The sequence below is a fragment of the Tursiops truncatus genome, chromosome 5 (genome assembly GCF_011762595.2).
Source record: "Tursiops truncatus isolate mTurTru1 chromosome 5, mTurTru1.mat.Y, whole genome shotgun sequence".
Lineage (NCBI taxonomy): Eukaryota > Metazoa > Chordata > Mammalia > Artiodactyla > Delphinidae > Tursiops > Tursiops truncatus.
Genome location: NC_047038.1, coordinates 45,956,709 through 45,978,290, shown reverse-complemented (window position 1 = coordinate 45,978,290; position 21,582 = coordinate 45,956,709). Strand labels below are relative to the sequence as shown.

General features: G+C 38.3%; 1 protein-coding gene across 1 annotated transcript; it reads right to left on the bottom strand.

Annotated features, from left to right (window-relative positions):
* Window positions 1-18,237: 18,237 nt before the first annotated feature.
* LOC117312328 (ethanolaminephosphotransferase 1-like) lies at window positions 18,238-19,449 on the bottom strand. Its single transcript, XM_033856398.1, has 3 exons — window positions 19,390-19,449; window positions 18,435-19,122; window positions 18,238-18,314 (listed from the first exon to the last, which is right to left on the bottom strand). Exons 1-3 carry the CDS (start codon window positions 19,447-19,449, stop codon window positions 18,238-18,240), a joined length of 825 nt encoding a protein of 274 aa, XP_033712289.1.
* Window positions 19,450-21,582: the final 2,133 nt, after the last annotated feature.

The following is a 21,582-nucleotide window of genomic DNA, read 5'->3' as shown; positions in this document are numbered from 1 at the left end:
TATTGGCTGTGCTGTACCTTGCATCCTCGAGATTTATTTATTTTATAACGGGTAGTTTCTAACTCTTAATCACCTTCAACTATTTCTTTCCTTCCCCCACCCACCTACCCTTTGGTAACCACTACTTTCTTCTCTGTATCTGTGAGTCTGTTCCTGTTTTGCTATATTTGCTCACTTGTTTTGTTTTTTAGATTCCACATATAAATGATATACAATATTTGTTTTTCTCTGTCCTACTTACTTCACTAAGCATAATCCCTGACAGGACCATCCATGTTGTTGCAAATGGAAAGATTTCATTCTTGTTTATGGCTAAGTAATATTCCGTTGTATATATTTATCAATTCTTGTTTATCCATTCATCTGCCAATGGACACTTATGTTGCTTCCATATCTTGGATATTGTAAATAATGCTGGTATAAATATTGGAGTGTGTATATATTTCCAAAAATAGTGGTCCTGTTTTCTTCCAGTAAGTATACATGAGTGGAATTGCTGGATCATACCATAGTTCTATTTTTAATTATTTTAGGAACTGCACAAAATGGCTGTACCGATTTACATTCCTACCAACTGTGTGCTAGGGTTCCCTTTTCTTCACATCCTCACCAGTATTTCATATTTCTTATCTTTTTGATGATAGTCCTCCTGACAAGTGTGAGGTGATATCTCATTATGGTTTTGATTTGCACTTCTGTAATGGTTAGTGATGTTGAGCATCTTTTCATGTGCCTATTGTCCATCTGTATGTCTTTTCAGGAAGAATGCCTATTCAGGTCTTCTACCCATTTTTAATTGAATTGTTTGTTTTTTTTAACATTAAGATGTTTGAGCTTTTGATATATTTTGGATATTAACCCCATATTGGACATATCATTTGCAAATATCTTCTCCAATTCAGTAGGTTGCCTTTTCATTTTGTTTATGGTTTCCTTCCCTTTGCAAAATATTTTTAGTTTGATTTGGTCCTGTTTATTTTTGCTTTTGTTGACCTTGCCTGAGGAGACAGATCTAAAAAGTATTGATAAGACCAATGTTGAAGAATATGCTGCCTATGTTTTCTTCTACAAATTTTATAGTTCCAGGTATTACATTTAAGTCTTTAATCCATTATGAGTTTATTTTTGTATATGGTGTGAGAAATTTTTCTACTTTCATTCTATTACATGTAATCATTCAGTTTTTCCAACACCACTTATTGAAGAGACTATATTTAGCCCATGTTATATTCTTTCTTCATTTCTTGAAGATTAATTAACCTTATGTGTGTGGGTTTATTTGAGGGCTCTCTACACTCCTCCATTGATATATGTGTCTCTTTTGTGCCAGTAGCATACTATTTTAATTATTATACTTTTGAAATATAGTTTGAAATCAGGGAGCATAATACTTCCAGCATTGTTCTTCTTTCTCTAGGTTGATATGGCAATTTGGGGTCTTTTACGTTTCCATACAAATTTTTAAATAATTTTTTTCTAGTTCTGTGAAAAATGCATGGGTATTTTGATAGGGATTTCATAAAATCTGTAGATTGTAGTATGAACATTTTAACAATATTAAATATTCCTATCCATGAACACGGAATAACTTTCTGTTGATTTCTATCATCTTCAATTTCTTTCACCAATGTCTTACTGTTTTTTGAGTTAAATTTATTCCAAGGTATTATATTCTTCTTGATGAAATTATAAATGAGATTTTTTTTCTTGATTTCTCTTTCTGAAAGTTCATTATGACTATGTAGAAATACAACAGATTCATTTTATTTTATTTTATTTTATTTATTTATTTATGGCTGCATTGGGTCTTTGTTGCTGCACGGGCTTTCTCTAGTTGCGGTGAGCAGGGGCTACTTGTCATTGTGGTGCACAGGTTTCTCATTGCAGTCACTTCTCTTGTTGTGAAGCATGGGCTCTAGGTGCATGGGTTTCAGTAGTTGTGGCATGCAGGCTCAGTAGTTGTGGCTCGTGGTGTCTAGAGTGCAGGCTCAGTAGTTTGGTGCACGGGCTTAGTTGCTCCATGGCATGTGGGATCTTCCTGCACCAAGGCTCAAACCTGTGTCCCCTGCATTGGCAGGAATGTTCTTAAACACTGCACCACCAGAGAAGTCCCACAACAGATTTCTTTATGTTAATTTTGTATCCTGCAACTTTAATGAATTTATTTATTAGTTCTAATAATTTTTGGTGGTGTCTCTAAGGTTTTCTAAATACCATATCATGTCATTTGCAAATACTGGTAGTTTTACTTCTTCCCTTCCAATTTTGATGAATTTTATTTCTCTGCCTTGTCTGACTGCTGTGGTTAGGTCTTCCAATACTGTGTTAAATAGTGACAAGAATGGACATCCTCATCTTGTTTCTGCTCTTAGAGGAAAAGCAGAAAGCTTTTCACCATTGAGTATGATGTTAGCTGTGGGTTTGTGATAAATGACCTTTACAGTGTTGAGTTATATTCTCTCTACTCCCATTTTGTTTATTTTTTGTTATGAATGGATGTTGAATTTTATCAAATGCTTTTTCTGCATCTATTGAGATGATCATATGATTTTATAATCTGATTTGTTAACATGGTTTATCACATTTATTTAATTGCAGATATTGAACCGTCCTTGTATCCCTGCAGTAAATCCCACTTGACCATTTTTCTGGTGCCAGATCCTAGGGCTGGTGTGGCCAATGTGGGGTTCAAACTCCTCACTCCCCAGGAATGATCCTCCAGTTTGTGATATGCATTTCCTTTTCTGAATCACCCACCAGGAATGTGGGTCCAAACTAAAGGTCCTCTTTTCCCCTCCTACACACCTCAGTGTGATCTTTTCTCTATATCCTTGGAGGTAGAAAATCCTTTCTGAGAATCCTCAGGTTGTTCTCAGAGAGAGTTGTTTTACATATAATTGTAATTATGGTGTGTTTGTGTGAGGTTGTGAGATCAGAGTCTTCATACTCTGTTATCTTGATCCTGCCCATATTGTTTTTCTTTATGACACTTTTAGTGGCATTTGACTTTTTAGACTATGTAATTTAATAAAAACAAAACATAATCAGCAAGTAATAAATAAAAATTTGCAAAAGCATAGATTCTCAAGAAAAATAGGAGACTATGTATTTGTGCAAGTGAATAATATCCTTTTGCACAATATGCAAAATGTGCTTGTATCCATCACTGATGTCACACGTTTCGCTATTTGCCTGGTCCTAGAGGCATTTGAGTTTGCTACACGTATACATATTTTCTGAAAATAAGGTGTCATAGCTACAGATTATATGACTATCTCAAAATAATTGTGTTACAGTGTTAAAGAACTTACTGAGGAACTTAATGGAGGCAATAAAGAAGTAGTATGATCAATGTTTAGAAGAAGGAATTACCAAGGGTGATGGCTAATTGTTATGAAGAAGAAGAAAATCAAAGTCAAATATATATATGAGGGCTTCCCTGGTGGCGCAGTGGTTGATAGTCCGCCTGCCGATGCAGGGGACACGGGTTCGTGCTCCGGTCCGGGAAGATCCCACATGCCACGGAGCAGCTGGGCCCGTGAGCCATGGCCACTGAGCCTGTGCTCCGCAACGGGAGAAGCCACAACAGTGAGAGGCCCGCACACCACACACACACACACACACACACACACAAATATATATATATATATGAAACTAGAGTTTGGGGACTAGAGGAATAACAACCCCGGAAACTGAAAGCAGAAGATCAGGAAGATGATTTAACTTCTTAGAACCTCCAGGTGCAGAACTAAAAAAGCAAATGCACACTCAGACCTGCTGTGTAGAAAGAATAAAAAACTGGGGCTAAGGAGTTGTCAACTGTCTCTCCCTATTGGAATAGAGGTTAAAACAATGTCCTTGATCAATTGAAAAAAGAGGACAGAACTTTCTTGAGGCTCTTGACATTATTGGCATGGTGGGTTCTTTATCTTCCTATTCAGATTGTGACAGTTCAGTAAATATTGTTGGTGATGATCTATTGCTTTCCTAGTCCCAGGGTTGTGTAGTGTCTGATAATATGAAACTAACCTGAAATGGTGATTTATATTTCCGTGATTGCTTGATGGATAACTAAATAGAAAGTCTAAATATATATGCAAATGAATTGATTAACCATTCTCACTTTTCAAATGACTTCTCTTTTGTAATAAACTTTCACATAGACTTTTTTGATTTATCAGAAGATTTAACTGTGTACAGTATTTGGGTTTACATAGAGTAGGGTGAATTTTAATGAAAATCGTTTATCATCTTCACGACTTAGCCAATACATGTGCATGTCTGTTACTCCCTTGCAAAGTTCAGTATATTGCAGTCAGATTACATCAACTCCTGGAACAAGGACTTTGGGTTTTGAACTCAGTATTTAGAAAATATCAGAAACTCAATATAATTTTGTTTATAATGAAAATGAAGAACCAATCTTAAAAAAGTGATTATTCTTAAGATTTTGTAATTTACTCCAAAAATAATAGTGATAATAATGATAATAAAAATCATTTATTGAGTACCTACTATGCACCAGGTTCTATGTTAGACATTTTTATACATTTGCTTTAATTCTTTTTAAACCTTATTCAGGTTTCTCTAATTATAGTATGAAAATTGAAGTTAGGAGACTATATGAGAGTAACTATATGAAAATGTGATCATTGGGCTGCAGTGATAGGGGCATAAAACTCCAACCCAAGATTTACCCCTCCAAAGTTATTGTTTGTCTCCACTCTCTGAAACAAAAGAGGTATCAGTAAAGAATATAAACTGATCTTGTGTTTATCTGTCTTTAAAGCTCACATTTCTTGTGGCAATGCCATAGTATATCAGAAATAAATTAAGGAAATTAAGCAACCTTCTCCAAAATCAACTTTCATAATATTGAATAATTGATAAATGACTCAATGAGTATGCATTGTCATGTACTAAAATCCTGACATATATGAATGCTATAGAAGAGCTAAACATAATAGCTATGTGTCATTTTTTACACATGAAACAGAGGTTAAGAGAAGTTAAAGCCAAAGAATAAACAGTTGTGGGAGTGGAGAGATGTGAGGGAGTGGATCCTGGTATAATAAACTTCAAAGCTCATATTTTAAATACTATGTCAAGTTACCTCAAAAATAGAAGACAATGTTCCCTGTCAAATTAGGGAGACAAAACTAGTATCCTAGTTTAAACTTACATTGTGCAGTGCAAAATAGAGTGTTGGAGGAATTAAGAAATAAGGCACTGGTTAACTATTAATTGTTAAGTACTAAATCCCATGTGCTATGTATAGTTTTTTACATAATATTTTATTTAATCTTTATTATAACTTTAAACATGAAGATATTATTTAGAGTATAATAACCGTTATACAAATAGACTCCAGAAGTTACATGGCACAAAAGGATTGCAAGTTTACTTCTTGCTCACACAATATTTTGAAGTCAGTTAATAGTTATACAGATCAGCTGTCTCCCATGCAGTCATTCAGGAACCCCAAAACCAAGGGTTTCTATCTTCACTATGTGTCATTCAAGAATACTGTTTAAGTCATCTCCATTACATCCAGCCAGAAGAAAAAAATCCCTGGAGGAGAGCCATGGGGCAGGTTGATAAGGACAAGCATGGACATGCTGCTGATCATGTCAGCTCACATCCCAATAGCGAGTCATAGCTATACCAGCTATAAAGAATGCAGGAAGGGTAGTTTTGGCAGGGCAACTATTTCCCAGGTACAACTTCCATTATGGAAAGGGAAACATGAATTTTTGAGGACAGCTCTTCATTTCTGACACAAGTGAATATAAGTGACTCCACTGGTCATATAAGAAAACCAAGGCATAAATACATTGAATAACTTGCCCAAGATTCAAGGTTCTGGAAGAAACTTCACTAGCATTCAGCAAAAGTCAAATCTGGCCTGTCACATGTTTTTACTGATAAACTTTTATTGGAACACAGGCATGGCCCTTTTCTTATGTATTATCTGTGATTGCTTTCATACTACAATGACAGATTTGAGTAGTTGTGATAAAAAAAAATTTGGATGGCCTGCAAAATCTCAACTATGTTCTATCTGGCCCTTTACAGAAAACATCCACTGGCTATATTGGTTTTCTATTTTCTAAAAAATTGCCACAAACTTGGTGGCTTAAAACAACACAAAAGCATTATATTATAGAACTTTTATAGCTGAATGTCAGATGTCACAAATGGCTCTTACTGGGCTAAAGTCAAGGTGTTAGCAGGACTACATCCCTTAGCGGAAACTCTAGGACAGAATCAGTTTCCTAGAATTTTTTAGCTTCTAGAAGTCTCCTGCTCTCCTTGATTCGTGGTTCCCTTCAGTCTACAAAAGCAGCAGTGGTTGGTGGAGTCTTTCTCATGATGTATCATTCTGACACTGACTCTTCTGCCTTCTTCTACACTTAAGGGTTCTTGTGATTATATTGGGCCCACCTAGATAAACCAGTATAATCTCCCTCTCCTAAAGTCAGCTGATTAATCACCTTATTTTCTCCTGAAACCTTAATTTCCCTTTGCCATTTAATCTATTGTAAAATAGTCACAGTTTCCATGGGTTAGAATATGAACATTTTCAGAATGTTATTATTCTGCCTATAATACTAATCCCTACTCTATATCCTAAATAATCTATTCTTTTCATTCTACTACCTTCTTTCTCTAAAGGAGGAATAAGGCTTTGCTACAGTAAAAAAATGAATCAGAGTGTCAAAGGATGTGTAAAATATTGATGGGTAGAAAGAATGGAGAAGATTACTGAAATGGGAAAACATTTAGAGAAGTTGCAAGGAAAAGGTCATTGAGTCAGAAATATGCAGAGCATGGAATGGATGAGAGTTTAGAGATCTGAATAAAAGTAATACACAAAGACTTTCAAAGTTGTATTTAATTGAGTAGAGGAAGATTATGTAAGGTTTTAAGAAAATCAGAAAATCACCATTCCACATCACAAGATTACGAAAGAGAACCTTATTCTACTATAGGGAAAGGCAAGAGGTATACAATATAAAATAATTTGCTCCTTTGTTTTTCAAATTTGGGAGGGCTAGTAATAACAACTTTAATAATAGCATATGTTTTTTAAAAAAAACTGATCCTATCATGTTTCAACCTCCAATTGTGTCTTCAGGAAGGAAGTGAAATGCTGGTTTCTAGCCTCTCCCTATGATTTAGTCAGGATAGGATAGACCATGCTGCTGTATTGAATATCTATTCTGTATAGAATCTAGTATAGACATTAGTCTTCAAAGAAGACTATTAGAGTCCCCAACTTACAGATAAGAAAACTGAGACCCAAAGCAGTTGTTAAGTTTGAGGAAACAAAGGTAGTAAATATTGAATCTAAGCTTTCTATCCCAAAGTGTCTGAAACCATGTATTTATATTATAGAGTCAGGGTAAATAATGCAAATTTCCATATGTTTTCTCAACCTCTTGGAGCCTGAAATCTAGATCTATTGTAGAACACGTCAAGCTTAGCTGGAAATACTTAGGCATAGCTGATACCTATGATTTGATTTTTCCTCTTACTTTATTTATTGCCAATATTTAATAATAAATAAACTATATGTTTAAAAATATGGGGATTTTAAAAATGCATAAACAAACCCATTTGCAAAATATCATTTGAAGATTGGTTCTATGAGTCTACAATGCTCCCTTTTGTATTTTGAATTGCAAGAGCATTACCACCATTTCTACAGGTCAATGTGAAATTCCTCCACCTGATCTAAATACAGAAAAGAATAAATTGCATTTTCAGTATCATTGAAATAATTAATTTTCAATGTCACAATCAATCATCATAAACTCAGTACCTTCCTCTTGGGAGAAGAATTATTCTAATTCCTGATGTATCACTTTTGTCACTTTGAAAAGAATGTGCCCACTGATACAGAGAGTTATGAAACAATCTGCATGTTAGAGGTCCATTGTACTCTTTTGAGTCTCTGCTTGAATTTTTGATCCACAAAATAATAGCAATGATGATAATACTATTAATAGGTATAATTATTATTTTTGTAGTACTTTGTTGTTTGTAAAATGTCTTTATGTTCAGTGTCTTGTTTAGTTCTGACAATAGTCCTCTGAGTTGGGGAAATGATGATAATCATTTCTATGTTATAGATATAGATGGTCAGGGAGGTTTAGAACATTTTCCAAGGTGAACCAATTGTAGGTAGAAGAGCTGAGAATCAAATCCGGAGCTCTTAAGGAAGGAAAAAACAGATAACTTGTGTACATATTTTTAGAAATTATATAAACAAAGCATGTCCTTTCTCCCCACTAGTCTGTTAACAGAGCTGACCAAAATATAATAGCTAATTTGACTGATTCTGATTTCAGTGCTCATAGCTTCTGGACTCATCTGCTCATGTTCGAGTACTCCTGCCCTTTGATGCAAAGGCTAGCTGTATTCGCTTCTATTTCTGCTATAGTAGAAAACTATAGGGTGGATTTCTCATTTAATTTTCAATGAGGCACTGACCTCCTTCTCCTTCCCAATCCCCATTTCATTTAATATCAGTTGTTTCTTCTCACAGATTCAGGTTGCTATTTTAGCATTTCTTTAAGCTCCCCTTTGCCCTTTGGTTCTATTCTGAACCTATATGTTAGCCAACACTCATCTTCTTGATGTCTTAGTTGAAGTTTGGATAAAACATTTCCCTGATCTGAGAAACATTGTAATGGGGGTAGGGCAGCAAGGAAGAATAAGAAAGATAATTTAGTAAGGGTACAAATGGACGCATGGTATAAATTTGTTTACTTGAAGAGGAGGGGCCAAAAAAAAAAAAAAACTTGAGAGTCTAACATAACTGAGAAAAGCAAAAGAGCCCAGGATGTGAAGGAAAACAGGATCGGAAGCCTCTGGTAAGTTGCAAGTGTTTTGAGTTTTTGGGTCCGTAGATCCAAGTTGACTTGAGGAGAGAAAGAGATTTAAAATTTGTGAAGGAATATGAAATACATGCATTAGTAATAACTACGCTCAGCAGTGTTCCCCTGGGTCAGCTTGTGAACTCAGCACTTCCATCCCTCCTTGAGCAGCTTGCAAATCAGAAAATGTTTGGGTGAAGTCAGAAGGTTAGAGCTCTTCTGGACAGAAGTCACCTTGTTCAAACTGACAGTAGAATCAGATACAATTATTTTACTAATTTAACAAAAAATGTAAATAAGATGTTTGCTCAAGTTGTAGCTGAATCCAGTGCTCAAAAACTCTTGTGAGGAATCTGTTGGTCTCTATCTTTTGGGACTGCTTTTCTCTGTGTTGGCTTCTTTCTCAGGAAGGAAATTCCATCTTAGTGAGCACTCCTGGTTTATTTTCCATTCTATCTAGCAATCCCAGTATAAAAAGAGATTCTCTTTCCTTGCAGTTCTGACAAAAAGCCATAGGATCAAGGTTCGTTAACTTGGAGTAGGTCACAATCCATTCATGAACGAATCACTGATTGGGATTGGCCTGGGTCTAGAACATGTGCTCACACCTGGAGCCAGGGTGTGAAGCCAAGCCATGGACTTAAAGTGGGGAGAAATAATTCTCCAAAGTACACTTCAGTACTATTATTAGAAGAAGTGGCAATGGATGTTGAACAGGCACAAAACAATGCATATGCTCCACAGATAACTAGATACAATAGTTATTGAGTGCTTACTATGTACTAGCTATTTGTAATTGCTTTACATAAAATAATTCAGCTAATCTTTAGAACAACCTTATATGAAAGAACTATTATTATGTTTTATGGGGCACAGAGCAGTTAAGTAACTTTCTTCCGAGTCACAAATGGAATACTGCCTTGCTCACATATTCTGAGCATCTGAGCATGATTGTGTCCCAGCAAGATGAGACCAGAAAGACTTACCAGGTGAGAACGCAAACCTGTTATTCAGGGACACACCAGGTTGGCTGTTGAGCAGCCAGAGGGCAGCTCAGGAATGAAGAGCGAGAATAACACTGTAGGTAAGAAAAGCAGATATATGAAAGCTGACTAGCATAAAGAGAGCAAGACCTCAGGTAAAACACCTTTTGAAGATAGGGTGCAAATGAGGATGAACAAAAAGTCTCCTCCTCTCCCCAGAAGGTCGTCATATTTAGGCTGGAACAATGAAGATAGCCACTGAGTCCACACCCTTTATCATGGCTCACCCTCATCCCATAGAACTCCCCTCATTCCTTATGCAATGGAACTTCTTTCTGTTCCTCCACTCAAAGTTCTTCCTTGCTTCCTGACTTGCATGTAGACTGTGTGTGTCCTGAGCTTCTTTCCCTAGCAAGCTTCTACCCATTCTTCAGATCTCATCCGCAATGTCTCTTGGAGACCCTAAATTAAGTCCCCTTTCTCTAAGCTCCCAAGCCTCTGGTATTTTCCCATCAAAGCACTAATCACATGTTACTATAAAAACTTGGTTAATGTTTGCCCTTGCTGATATACAAAAAGTCCTCTGAGAAGTGTTTTCCAGCATCTAGCTGCAAGACCATAGGTTTTATTTCTAGAATTTTATATTAAACTCCCTTTCCCTTCTATTTACAATTTATTTTTTTTATGTGTGGCTAAACAAGTAACAAATAATCCGTCTTCCCCCTGCACACGCCCATACACACAAACACACACACACACACACACACACACACACACACACACACACACACACACACATATCTCACCCCAGTGTTTTTCAGTTAAAAAGAAACAGTAGTTTAGGCTTAAGGTAAGTGGAGCCTTTTTTCTCCTTCCTGTTGATTTTCCCCTTAGTTTGGAGGGTGTGACTTTATGACAACAGTCCTAGCAAAGGTCCTCCACAACTGCATAAAGCAGAATGGGTTAATTAACTAATACTCAGACTAAGTAAATGCTTATGGGAAGAACTGAGTAGTGGCAAAAATAAACAAAAGGAAACAGTAATATTTTTAAAAGCTTTCCAGCTCTAAAGATCTTAATCTGGTCCTGTCCACGAAAGACAGACAAAAAAGGGCAAGGCAGATGGAAAGAAACTACCAACTCGTGTGATTCAGAATGCTGTTCTGTTCTTGAAAATTATTCACTTTTTTTTTCCTGATCAACTTCTTCACTGAGGGAGCTTTATCATGGAGCACAGTAATTGCATAGAAAACCATTTATAACTTTGATTTATAGCTAGGCAAGGACCCAGAATCCCCCAATACAGAGCTGCTATAACATTTGGAGAACGTGGTGTGGCTTGAGGAACACATAGTGAAAGCCCACCAGGAACATCTCCCCAGTCAAAAGAATGGTTAGGTTATTTAGCTTGCTGCAGAGAGAAATGGTTTACCCAAGGGGAACCTAGGTGGGAAGAGTGAATCAGGAGTAGCTTACTATAGGATTTGTGTTTGTGTTAGAGGATTCTAAGCAGGAACCAGTTTGGGTTCCGATGTTATCAAAAAGTGAGGGCAGGGACTTCCCCAGTGGTCCAGTGGTTAAGAGTCCGCCTTCCAATGCAGGGGGCATGGGTTCAGTCCCTGGTCAAGGAACTAAGATCCCACGTGCTGTGCAGTGCGGCAAAAAATTTAAAACATAAATAAATAAAATATAGTAAATAGCAATTAAAAAACAAAATTTAAAATGTGAGGGCAGGGCTTCCCTGGTGGCGCAGTGGCTGGGAGTCCGCCTGCCGATGCAGGGGACATGGGTTCATGCCCCGGTCCGGGAAGATCCCACGTGCCGCGGCCGTGAGCCGTGGTCACTGAGCCTGCGCATCCGGAGCCTGTGCTCCGCAACGGGAGAGGCCACAACAGTGAGAAGCCCGTGTACCGCAAAAAAACAAACAAACCAAAAAAAAAATGTGAGGGCAACTAGATATTATAATCAATTTAAATTTGGAGGCAAGTAGAATAGTGTTAGAATTGCCATAGTAAAGACACAGCAATCACTCAAAGAAAGGTGGTGTATATCAGGAGATGAGGATGGTTAGTCATTTCTTTGGTCATGAGGGTCTTGTCTACATCTATCCAAACATGGGCAGAGTGGCCTAAGTGTTGTCCTTGTTTGAGCATTATTTATATTCTATTGGGAATACTGCACTCTGATTGTTAACAGGGTTGTTTTCCACTTTCTCACTGGTTTAAATTAGAAGACAAAAGGGAAGTTCTTTCTTTCTTGTTTTCTGTCTTCTCTCTGACCTCAGGGTACAATCTTCCTATGGTAATGTGATAAGAACATACTCACCAGTACCAGAGGGAAAGGAGTAAGGTGGAGCAAACCCAAGTGAAGCATTACCCTTGACAGACCACTAAGCCCTGAGCATGCCTCAGGAGAAAGCAGAGGGAAGATGTGGTTCTTCCTTTCTTACAGAAATGAACCTAGGCCTCTCACTGATCTATGACCACAAAGGTGAAGAGTGGAGGAAATCTCACTGTTCTACTACCTTTAAGACACAGAAACTCAGCCCACTTATTCAATATGTTCCCACAAATGTCTCTGGTTTAGATCAACCAGTTCGGCAATACTGTCTCCCTTAACAAGACTTGGTAAGAAAGTAGATACAGATCCAGTTCAGAAACAGGGAAAAGCATCTTTCAATACTACTTTAAGACAGAAGAGTATCATGTATAAAGCCATGGGCTTTGGAGCCAGAAAATGTAGAATCGCTAGCTAATCCCATCATTATCTTTCACATCATGTTAGACAAGTCAATAAGACTCAGTTCTGAAAGCCTTATTCTGAAAGTCTGTTCAATGAGGTTGTTGTAAAGATTAAATTAAGTAATATATAAGGGTTTTTGCATAGTCCTTGACACACATTGTACATGCAGTAAAAGGTAGCTGAGTTATGGAAGAGACCACTAGGTTGACATACTCCAGAAAAAACAATGCTGGAATAAAAGGAGAAATTTCTTGATAGTGATGACCTATTTTGCCAAAAGGTTTCTTTATTCTGTCTGAGATTGTAGTCAGTTCTTCAGGTGATGACTTAATATGCAAAAATTAGAGAAGTACAGATAGTACTATCTGCCTATCTAAATAGTAGTAAGATTGAGGTAATTAATTCATATATCCCTCCATTCTTTCATTTACCATGTATATTTTGAAAGCCTTCTATCTCTCAAACAATATGAGGAAAACTGGGGATTAAAAATGAAAAGATGGGGCTTCCCTGGTGGCGCGGTGGTTGAGGGTCCGCCTGCCGATGCAGGGGACACAGGTTTGTGCCCCGGTCAGGGAAGATCCCACATGCCGCGGAGCGGCTGGGCCCGTGAGCCATGGGCGCTGAGCCTGTGCGTCCAGAGCCTGTGCGACAGGAGAGGCCACAACCGTGAGAGGCCTGCATACCACACAAAAAAAAAAAAAAAAAGAAAAGATGGTCCTTGTCATTATGAAACTCTCAGCTATTTTTGAAATTGATATTTCATATTGATAATATAAATCCTAAAGTTCTGTTATTAATTTAAATTGCCTAAATTGCAGATGTAGGAAGTGTCAGATGTTGTCCGTAGCACAGTCAGGAGGTGTGGTGAAGTGACAAAGTTGGCACTGGACAAGAGCAGTGGACAAGGACTCTGAACTTCTATTCCTTCATTTTCAGAATAAGAAAAGTGGAAAAGATGGATGAGAAAGTGTTTTCTGGATAAAGGATCAGATGCTTTATTATCTATGTTGTGAACAGAGCTAAGAGAAATTTGGGGCTGGCAATTTTAAGAAGGGAAAGGTCCATTCTTGTTGCATTGAAGTGTATTTGGGTCTTGCTTAGCAATAGGTGGCTGAATTCATTGACCTCTAAATATCTTGGGCAGCTTGAAGTCATAAGGAACACTGAATTATTGGAAATTCATTTTGCTATAATTCTAAAAATGAATCATCTTCAGGGGTCAGTGTTTCTGATTTTAATCAGAACACACTCTTGCCATTTGTTTTCTCAAACAAAGGTTTTTACTTTTGTTTCTCTAATCAAAATATAACACCTTGACAGTCCAAGTAGAATAATGCTTTGCAAGGCAGTCTTTTTTTACTTTTGGTAGCATCTGGTAGGGAGCCAGTACAGCAGTTTGTACTTAGTAACAATGCCACAGACTCAGAGTTAGAGACACAACACCAATCCTCTCTCCATCATGAACTTATGGAATGGATTTGGTCATGTCACTTAACCCCTCTGCCTGACTTTCCTAAAAAAATAAAGGAAGAAGTTGGAATAGCAATATTTTCTCATAAGGAAATTGTGAAAATTGATAGGTTTGTGTGTTCTTGATATGCAGGTTACTTTCATTAGTTAGAAAAAGATATTTAATTTAATAATAGGCCAAGTATTTTGGAACACTGCGTTATCAACAATTCTTCTGGGTAAAAGAATATTTACAAGCTTTGGACTACACACGGTCGTTGGGAGATTTAAATCAATAGAGCATTTAAATGTTATTGATTTCATTTCAAATTTAAGGGCGACCCGTATATAAAATACACTGAAACTGAGCTGAAAATATATAATCTTATATTGTTTAATGACATTCAGAATGGGGTTGATTTAGAGATATTTTTTAGAGGAAAAAACATAAATCTTGTACTTTATCTCTTTCAAATGTTTAACAAATACATATTTATTAAATTATCAAAATAATATTAACAACAGCTACCACTTACTAAGTGCCTACTTTACAGCAGAAGTTGTGCCCATATTTTCTTACTTCTCACAATAACCCTATAATATAGGTATGATATTTTTTAGTTCCCTTTCATAGATAATATCAGGTGCCTGGTAAATGATGGATTTGGGCTTTGAAACCAAGTGTAGCCGATCTAAACTTTTCTGCAGATGATAACATATTTATTCATAATTTATCTGAGGAGGCAGAAAAAGATCAGGCTTGCCTTGAAAGAACTTCAGGCTTCCAATTGATGAATCAAGTCCCCCATAGAAATGCATGTTCTTGTTAGTCCTCTTTCCTCGAATCTGAGAAGACCCCTACCATTAGCCTGTGACTAAGAAAACACAACAGAATTGGGTTGGGTGACTTCTGAGACCAGCTTAGGAGAAGGCTTGCAGCATCAAAAGGGCTTTATGGAATGGTTCCTCTGAGGGTTCCTCAGCCTGATCATTCTCTTTCTTGCTGGCCAGTCTTGCCCCTAACAGGTTCAATGCCAAGTTTCTCCTAAGATAATCATAACCTAGGTTGATGTCCATGAAGATGTTTGAGAGGAGAACATAAGCAAATGGAAGAATCTTATGCTGTCGTGTTCTGGGTTCCTTCCTTTTTTCAGTGGGAGTGTGTTTGATGCCCAGTGTCAGGCCCTGGTGATGTAAGGATGAATGAGACAAGGTTCCTCACCACTAGATACTCACTGAACAGAGGGAGACAGAGATCCATTGACAAACAATTTTGAATAGAGATGGCGAAGGTTTCGAGAAACTTTTCAGGCAGAAAGTGCAGCAGGTGTGGTAACTCCTAGCTAAAAGAGTTTTGGTCCTTGGTAAAACAGGTAAATCATGTGTCCAGACCCAGAGCTGAGCAAGAGATTGGGGGAAATAAGAATAGATGAAGGTGGGAGTCAAGCAGAAGACTATGGAGGGCCTTTTATGAGAAAAGGAGAAGGAAAAAACAAAAGCAACAAGATAAAGGGGTGCAAGCCAGTCTTTTATGAGGAAAGTTTTGCTAAAGTCCAGAAACTTTCTGGGTTTGAAGAGTCCACACACTTTTCTCAATCCTAAAATATTAAATTTAATTTCCTATGAGACAGTAAGCTGTTAACCATTATTCTTCTGCCATTGGTTCTAATAAGGAAACAGCGGGCAGTGTTAAATTAACTCAAATTTTAAAAATTATTCAGAGTACAATATCGTAGGCACTGGGCAAAGAGGTGAGCAAATTAACATAATCTTCACATTCATGGAGCTGAGAAATCAAAACAAAGGCAATACTATGAAATAGTGGGGGAATTTGGGAAAACCCTTATGAGTTAAGATCATTTCTATACCTGGTAACCTCTAAAATAATATTGATTAACATTGGAGCTTAGCATTTCTCTAAACTGTTTACACTATCAATTTATTTAATTTTAACAATGTATATGTAATTTAGGTATTGTTATATAATATGTATCTGTGCCTATTTTAAAGATGAAGAAATTGAAGTACAAGGAAGATAAGTAACTTGCTCAGTGTTTCACAACTGATAACTAGCTGGTGGAAAATAAATTTGAAACCAGGCAATTGGGTTCTAATATCTTCCCTTAGTCACTGCAGTATACTACTTTGTGTTGTTTATGGTAGGGGTTTTCAAATTGCAAATTTCCCACTGCACATTCTTCCAGTGCCCTACCAGAAATGACATGGGTTTATGGTGGGGCTCAGGAAACACAATTTAAACAGACACTTCAAGTGATAGTGAAGAGGGCTGTCCTGGGATTATACTTGAAGAAACACTCTGCTAAAGCATAGAATGGCCACTTGTGGGAATGCAAAGCTACTGTGATGAGTTTTAGTGACACCTATTGCTGTTGCAGGGAGAATCACATGTATATATATAAGTGCTGAACCTGGGGTCCTACAAAGCCCCTGGACTCCTCCCAACTCTTCAAAAAGCACATACACACACACACACGCATACATAAACTTCCAGAAAGCAAAGGAATGCATCAAGACTTGGCCTGCCACTTCAGGAAGGAAGTTCTTTATTCTTCCTTTATGTCAATTATAAGAAGTGAAATGTGGCCAATTCTTGCCTATCCCAGGCTGCTGGTTAAAAATCTTCTAAATTAACTCCACTCTATTAAAATCCTAGTTTTATTTTTAATTGTATATTTCCAATTCCAAGACTAGTTATTTTAAGAGCACAATTGAGACATGTATACTTTGCAATATTACAACTGTTCTGTGAAAAATAATTTAAAAATATGGGTTGCCAGCAGAAAATGATGAAACCAGGTTGTTGCAGAAATTTTCACACAAAGCAACTCCCCAAGTGCAATATTTTCTATAAATGTATCACAAACTTGTGTATATGTTAATCAGGGTGACATCTTATTTGATACCTATGGTAACCTTTTCCATTTTGGCACTTTCCTTCTGATCTTGTCAGTCTGTAGCCTGTATAATTTGCTATGCGGCACAGCAATCACTCCCTTGGAGAATAGTGATGGTGCATACAGATGAATTCTTTTGACAAAATATCATATCAACTTCCCTTATAGCAAAGGATATGAATCCTACTCATATCATAAAGTGGTTTCTTTTCCGAATACTACCTATAGAAACCAATGCCCAGAGATAGTCAGTGACTGAAGATAAAGTGGGTAAAAGGCATTTCTAGAAGGTTGTTAAACCCAATGTAAGGGTTATATGCAAATCTCTTTCAGAAATTTAGTTAAATTGCAAAGGATTTACTTCTCTCTCTCTCTCTCTTTCTCGCTCTCTCTCTCTCTCTCTCTTTCTCTCTCTCTCTTTCTCTCCCCTCCCTTCCTCCCTCTCTTCTTTCTTTCTTTTTCTATTTCTCCCCTTCTCTTTTTCTCTTTCGTTCTCTCTCTTTTTTTCTTTAAGTTTGTCCTGGATATGTTCATTTTCATTCAATTTTTTCACTAAGAAGTAGCGAAGGGAAGCTATTGTAGATTTTGTATTGTGCTCAGGAATTGCACGGAACTTAACATTTAGATTACAATGCAACATTATAGTCCCATAGCCTTTTTTCTACAAGAGAGTTAGGTAACCTTGCTAAGTTTATTCACCCACTTATTTATTAGTTTATTCAATATAATTAATTAAGCACCTTCTATGTGCTGCTAGACTCTGAGCTGGACTGCATAGCCTGTAAGTAATGGATTTAAGATTTGCACACAGTTTTGTTTGACCCCAAATTCCAAAGTGTAATGGGTTTCAGCATGAGAACATTGTTGGTAAAATCTCTTCATATCAGTTATTATCTGTTTCACTTTGGAATATTTCCCTGTCTCAAACAAATGCATTCCAGTTTCATCTCAGTTTTCCAGTCTTTTCCAAGAAATTGAGATTCCTTAAAATGCAAATTAAAGAATATCAAACAGCCTTAATAAAACAAGAAAGTCAATGACACTTATAAATGAAAAGCCTAGGAGATATAGCTTCCTTTGGGAATGGGGGTATCTAGGTGCCAAAAGTATATAATCATGTATTACTCAATATCATCCCATCTAACCCTTTCTTTCCCTCCCTCCCTTCCTCCCTCCCTCCCTTCCTTCCTTCCTTCCTCCCTTCCTTCCTTCCTTCCTCCCTTCCTTCCTTCCTTCCTTCCTTCCTTTTTCTCTCTACTTTTCTCAGTTATGCTTTCTAGTAGGTTGGTTAGAGTTTTCAGATTTCTTATGCTGAACTCCAGCAACTCCTTTCAAATTACCTTCAAATTTACAAGAAGAGTTTTATACCTTAATAGTGCTAAGAAAATCATAAAATTGAACTTCATTTGGCCAACTTAGATTACATACATATTCCTTTTAACAACAAAAACAAAACCAACATGTTCCTTTTTTATCAGCTAGGCTTGGGTCACTAGCATCAGCTTCATAGACTAAATTGTGTTTCAAGGTGTTATTTTTATAGCTTCTGAAAAAGTTTAATAAACTCATTGGAAGAGTCATGCATAATGCACAACCAATGATCATTGCAGTGAATAGGTCTCTATAAAAGAAATTAAAAAGGAAAGGTTCATACCAGGCCTCAACTCCCACAATCGCAGTCACTATGTAGACAAAAGAAATAGTCACCTGGCTAACGTCATATCCCCATGGCAGGAAAAGAATCCCTGTGTTATACTTTTCCCAGTGGGACAGGATGAAAGAAAATAAAACTACCCAGAGCAGGAGATGAAGGACAAAAACACTGACACCAGATGATCCTCGTCCAAAAATGGAATACACAGTTACAACAAAGTAAACACATAACCAACTATCCAGGCCATGGTCAACAAGCTCCCCTAATGGGGTGCTGGAATTGGTTCTACAGGCTTGCTTTCCATCCACACCATCTAGAGTGCAGGCTACGAAGTTGAGGATGCCCACTACAATCCAAACCCAATCAGGTACATGCCTGTGACCTGGTACTGAAGCATAAAAGTCGGAATCAAAGTATGCCATAAGCAGAAAATTGAACACAACCAGCAGAAAGCCAGAAAAATTTATCAGATTTGGAGTCAGCCAAGTAGGGAACTTCAGAGCCACAGAGGAGAGTGCAGCAATAGGGGTGCAGAGGGCAAAGTGAAGAGAGTCCCGCACAGAGGATCGGCACTGACCAGCACTCACCAGCCTGAGACACTTGTCTGCTCACCCGCCGGGGCGGGCGGGGGCTGGGAGCTGAGGCTCAGGTTTCAGAGGTCAGACCCCAGGGAGGGGACTGGGGTTGGCTGCATGAAGAGAGCCTGAAGGGGGCTAGTGCGCCACAGCTAGACGGGAGGGAGTCCGGGAAAATGTCTGAACCTGCCGAGAGGCAAGAGACCATCGTTTCAGGTGCGCAAGGAGAGGGGTTTCCTGCTCCATGTGCTCACAAATGGCAGAGCACTGCCTAAGTGAGCTCCAGAGATGGGCGTGAGCTGCAGCTATCATCTTGGACCCCAGAGGTGGGCAAAGGAGAGCTACTACTGCCGCCGCTGCCACCAAGAGTCTTGTGTGCAAACGCAGGTCACTACCCACACCCTACCAAGAACCTGTGCAGCATGCCACTGCCAGGGTCTCATGATCTAAGGCCAAATTCCGTGGGAGAACACAGGGCATAGCTCAGGCTGTTGCAACTACACGCTGACATCTGCCACCGCAGGCTGTCCCAGCATCACAATTATGACTACCCTACCCCTCCTTCTCCCTGGGCTGAGTGAGCAAGAGAGCCCTAATCAGCTGCTGCTTTAACCCACTCCTGTCTGGGTGGGTAACAGATGCCTGAGGGTTACCTACAGGCAGAGGTAGGGGCAAAACCAAAGCTGAACTCCAGGAGCCGTGTGAATAAAGAAGAAAAAGGGAAGTTTCTCTGTGCAGCCTCAGGAGCAGTGGACTAAATCCCACAATCTGCTTGATAAACCCTGCATGCATGGAATACCTGAATACAACGAGTGTTCCCAAAATTGAGGCAGTGGACTTTGGGAGTAACTGTAGACTTGGGGTTTGCCTTCTGTGTTTGATTTGGTTTTGGATTCATGTTATATTAGTTTAGCTTTTAGTGACTGTTTTCATTTGTGGTTTGTTTATTGGTTTCGTTGCTCTCCTCCTTTCTTTTTTTCCTCTTTTTGTGACTGTGTGTGTATATTTTTCTTTTTGTGATTTTGTCTGCTTAGTGTTGCTTTTACCATTTGTCTTGGGGTTCTGTCTGTTCTTTATTTTTTCTTCCTTTTCTTCTTAGCCATGTGGCTGGTAGGGTTTAGGTGCTCTGACCAGGTGTCGGGCCTGAGCCTCTGAGGTGGGAGAGCTGAGTCCAGGACGCTGGACCACCAGAAACCTCCCAGCCCTAGGTAATATTAATTGCTGGGAGCTCTCCCAGAGATCTCCGTCTCAACACTAAGAACCAGCTCCACCCAAAGGCCACCAAACACCAGTGCTGGATGCCCCATGCCAAACAACTAGCAAGACAGGAACACAACCTCACTCATTAGCAGATGGGCAGTCTAAAGTCATACTAAGTTCACAGACTCCCCCAAACAAACCACTGGATGCACCCTGCCCACCACAGGGACAATGTCCAGCCCCATCCACCACAACACAGGCACCAGTCCCCCCTCACTCCCCAACCAGGAAGCTTTAACAACTCACTGAACCAAACTCACCCACTGGGGGCAGAAACCAGAAATAAGAGGAACTACGAACCTGCAGCCTGAGAAAAGGAGACCCCAAACACAGTAAGTTAAACAAAATGAGAAGAGAGAGAAATATGCAGCAGATGAAGGAGCAAAGTAAAAACCCACCAGACCAAACAAATGAAGAGGAAATAGGCAGTCTACCTGAAAAGGAATTCAGAGTAATGATAGTAAAGATGATCCAAATCTTGGAAATAGAATGGAGAAAATACAAGAAACGTTTAACAATGACCTAGAAGAACTAAAGCAAACAAACAGTGATGAACAACACAGTAAATGAAATTAAAAATTCTCTAGAAGGAATCAATAGCAGAAGAATGGTTAAGTGACCCAGAAGAGAGAAAACTGGAAATAACTACCACAGAGCAGAATAAAGAAAAAAGATGAAAACAATTGAGGACAGTCTCAGAGACCTCTGGGACAATATTAAATGCACCAATATTCGAATTATAGGGTTCCCAGAAGATGAAGAGAAAAAGGAAGGGACTGAGAAAATATTTGAAGAAATTATAGACAAAAACTCCCTTAACATGGGAAAGGAAATAGTCAAGCAAGTCCAGGAGCAGAGAGAGTCCCATCCAGGTTAAATCCAGTGAGAAACATGCCAAGACACATATTAATCAAACTATCAAAAATTAAATACAAAGAAAAAATATTAAAAGCAACAAGGGAAAAACAACAAATAACACACAAGGGAATCCCCATAAGGTTAACAGCTGAACTTTCAGCAGAAACTCTGCAAGCCAGAAGAGAGTGGCAGGACATATTTAAAGCGATGAAGGAGAAAAATCTACAACCAAGATTACTCTTCACAGCAAGGATCTCATTC

Bases quoted from the DNA above. Each gene is read 5' to 3' on its own strand.
- LOC117312328 (XM_033856398.1), bottom strand. From the start codon at position 19,449: ATGGAGCAGGAAACCCCTCTCCTTGCGCACCTGAAACGATGGTCTCTT. The intron at 19,123-19,389 runs GTTCAGACATTT...GTGGCTCTGAAG, and splicing joins GGTCTCTTGCCTCTCGGCAG to TTCCCTACTTGGCTGACTCC. The intron at 18,315-18,434 runs GTTGGTTTTGTT...GTAAATTTGAAG, and splicing joins AGCTGATAAAAAAGGAACAT to GTAATTTGAAAGGAGTTGCT.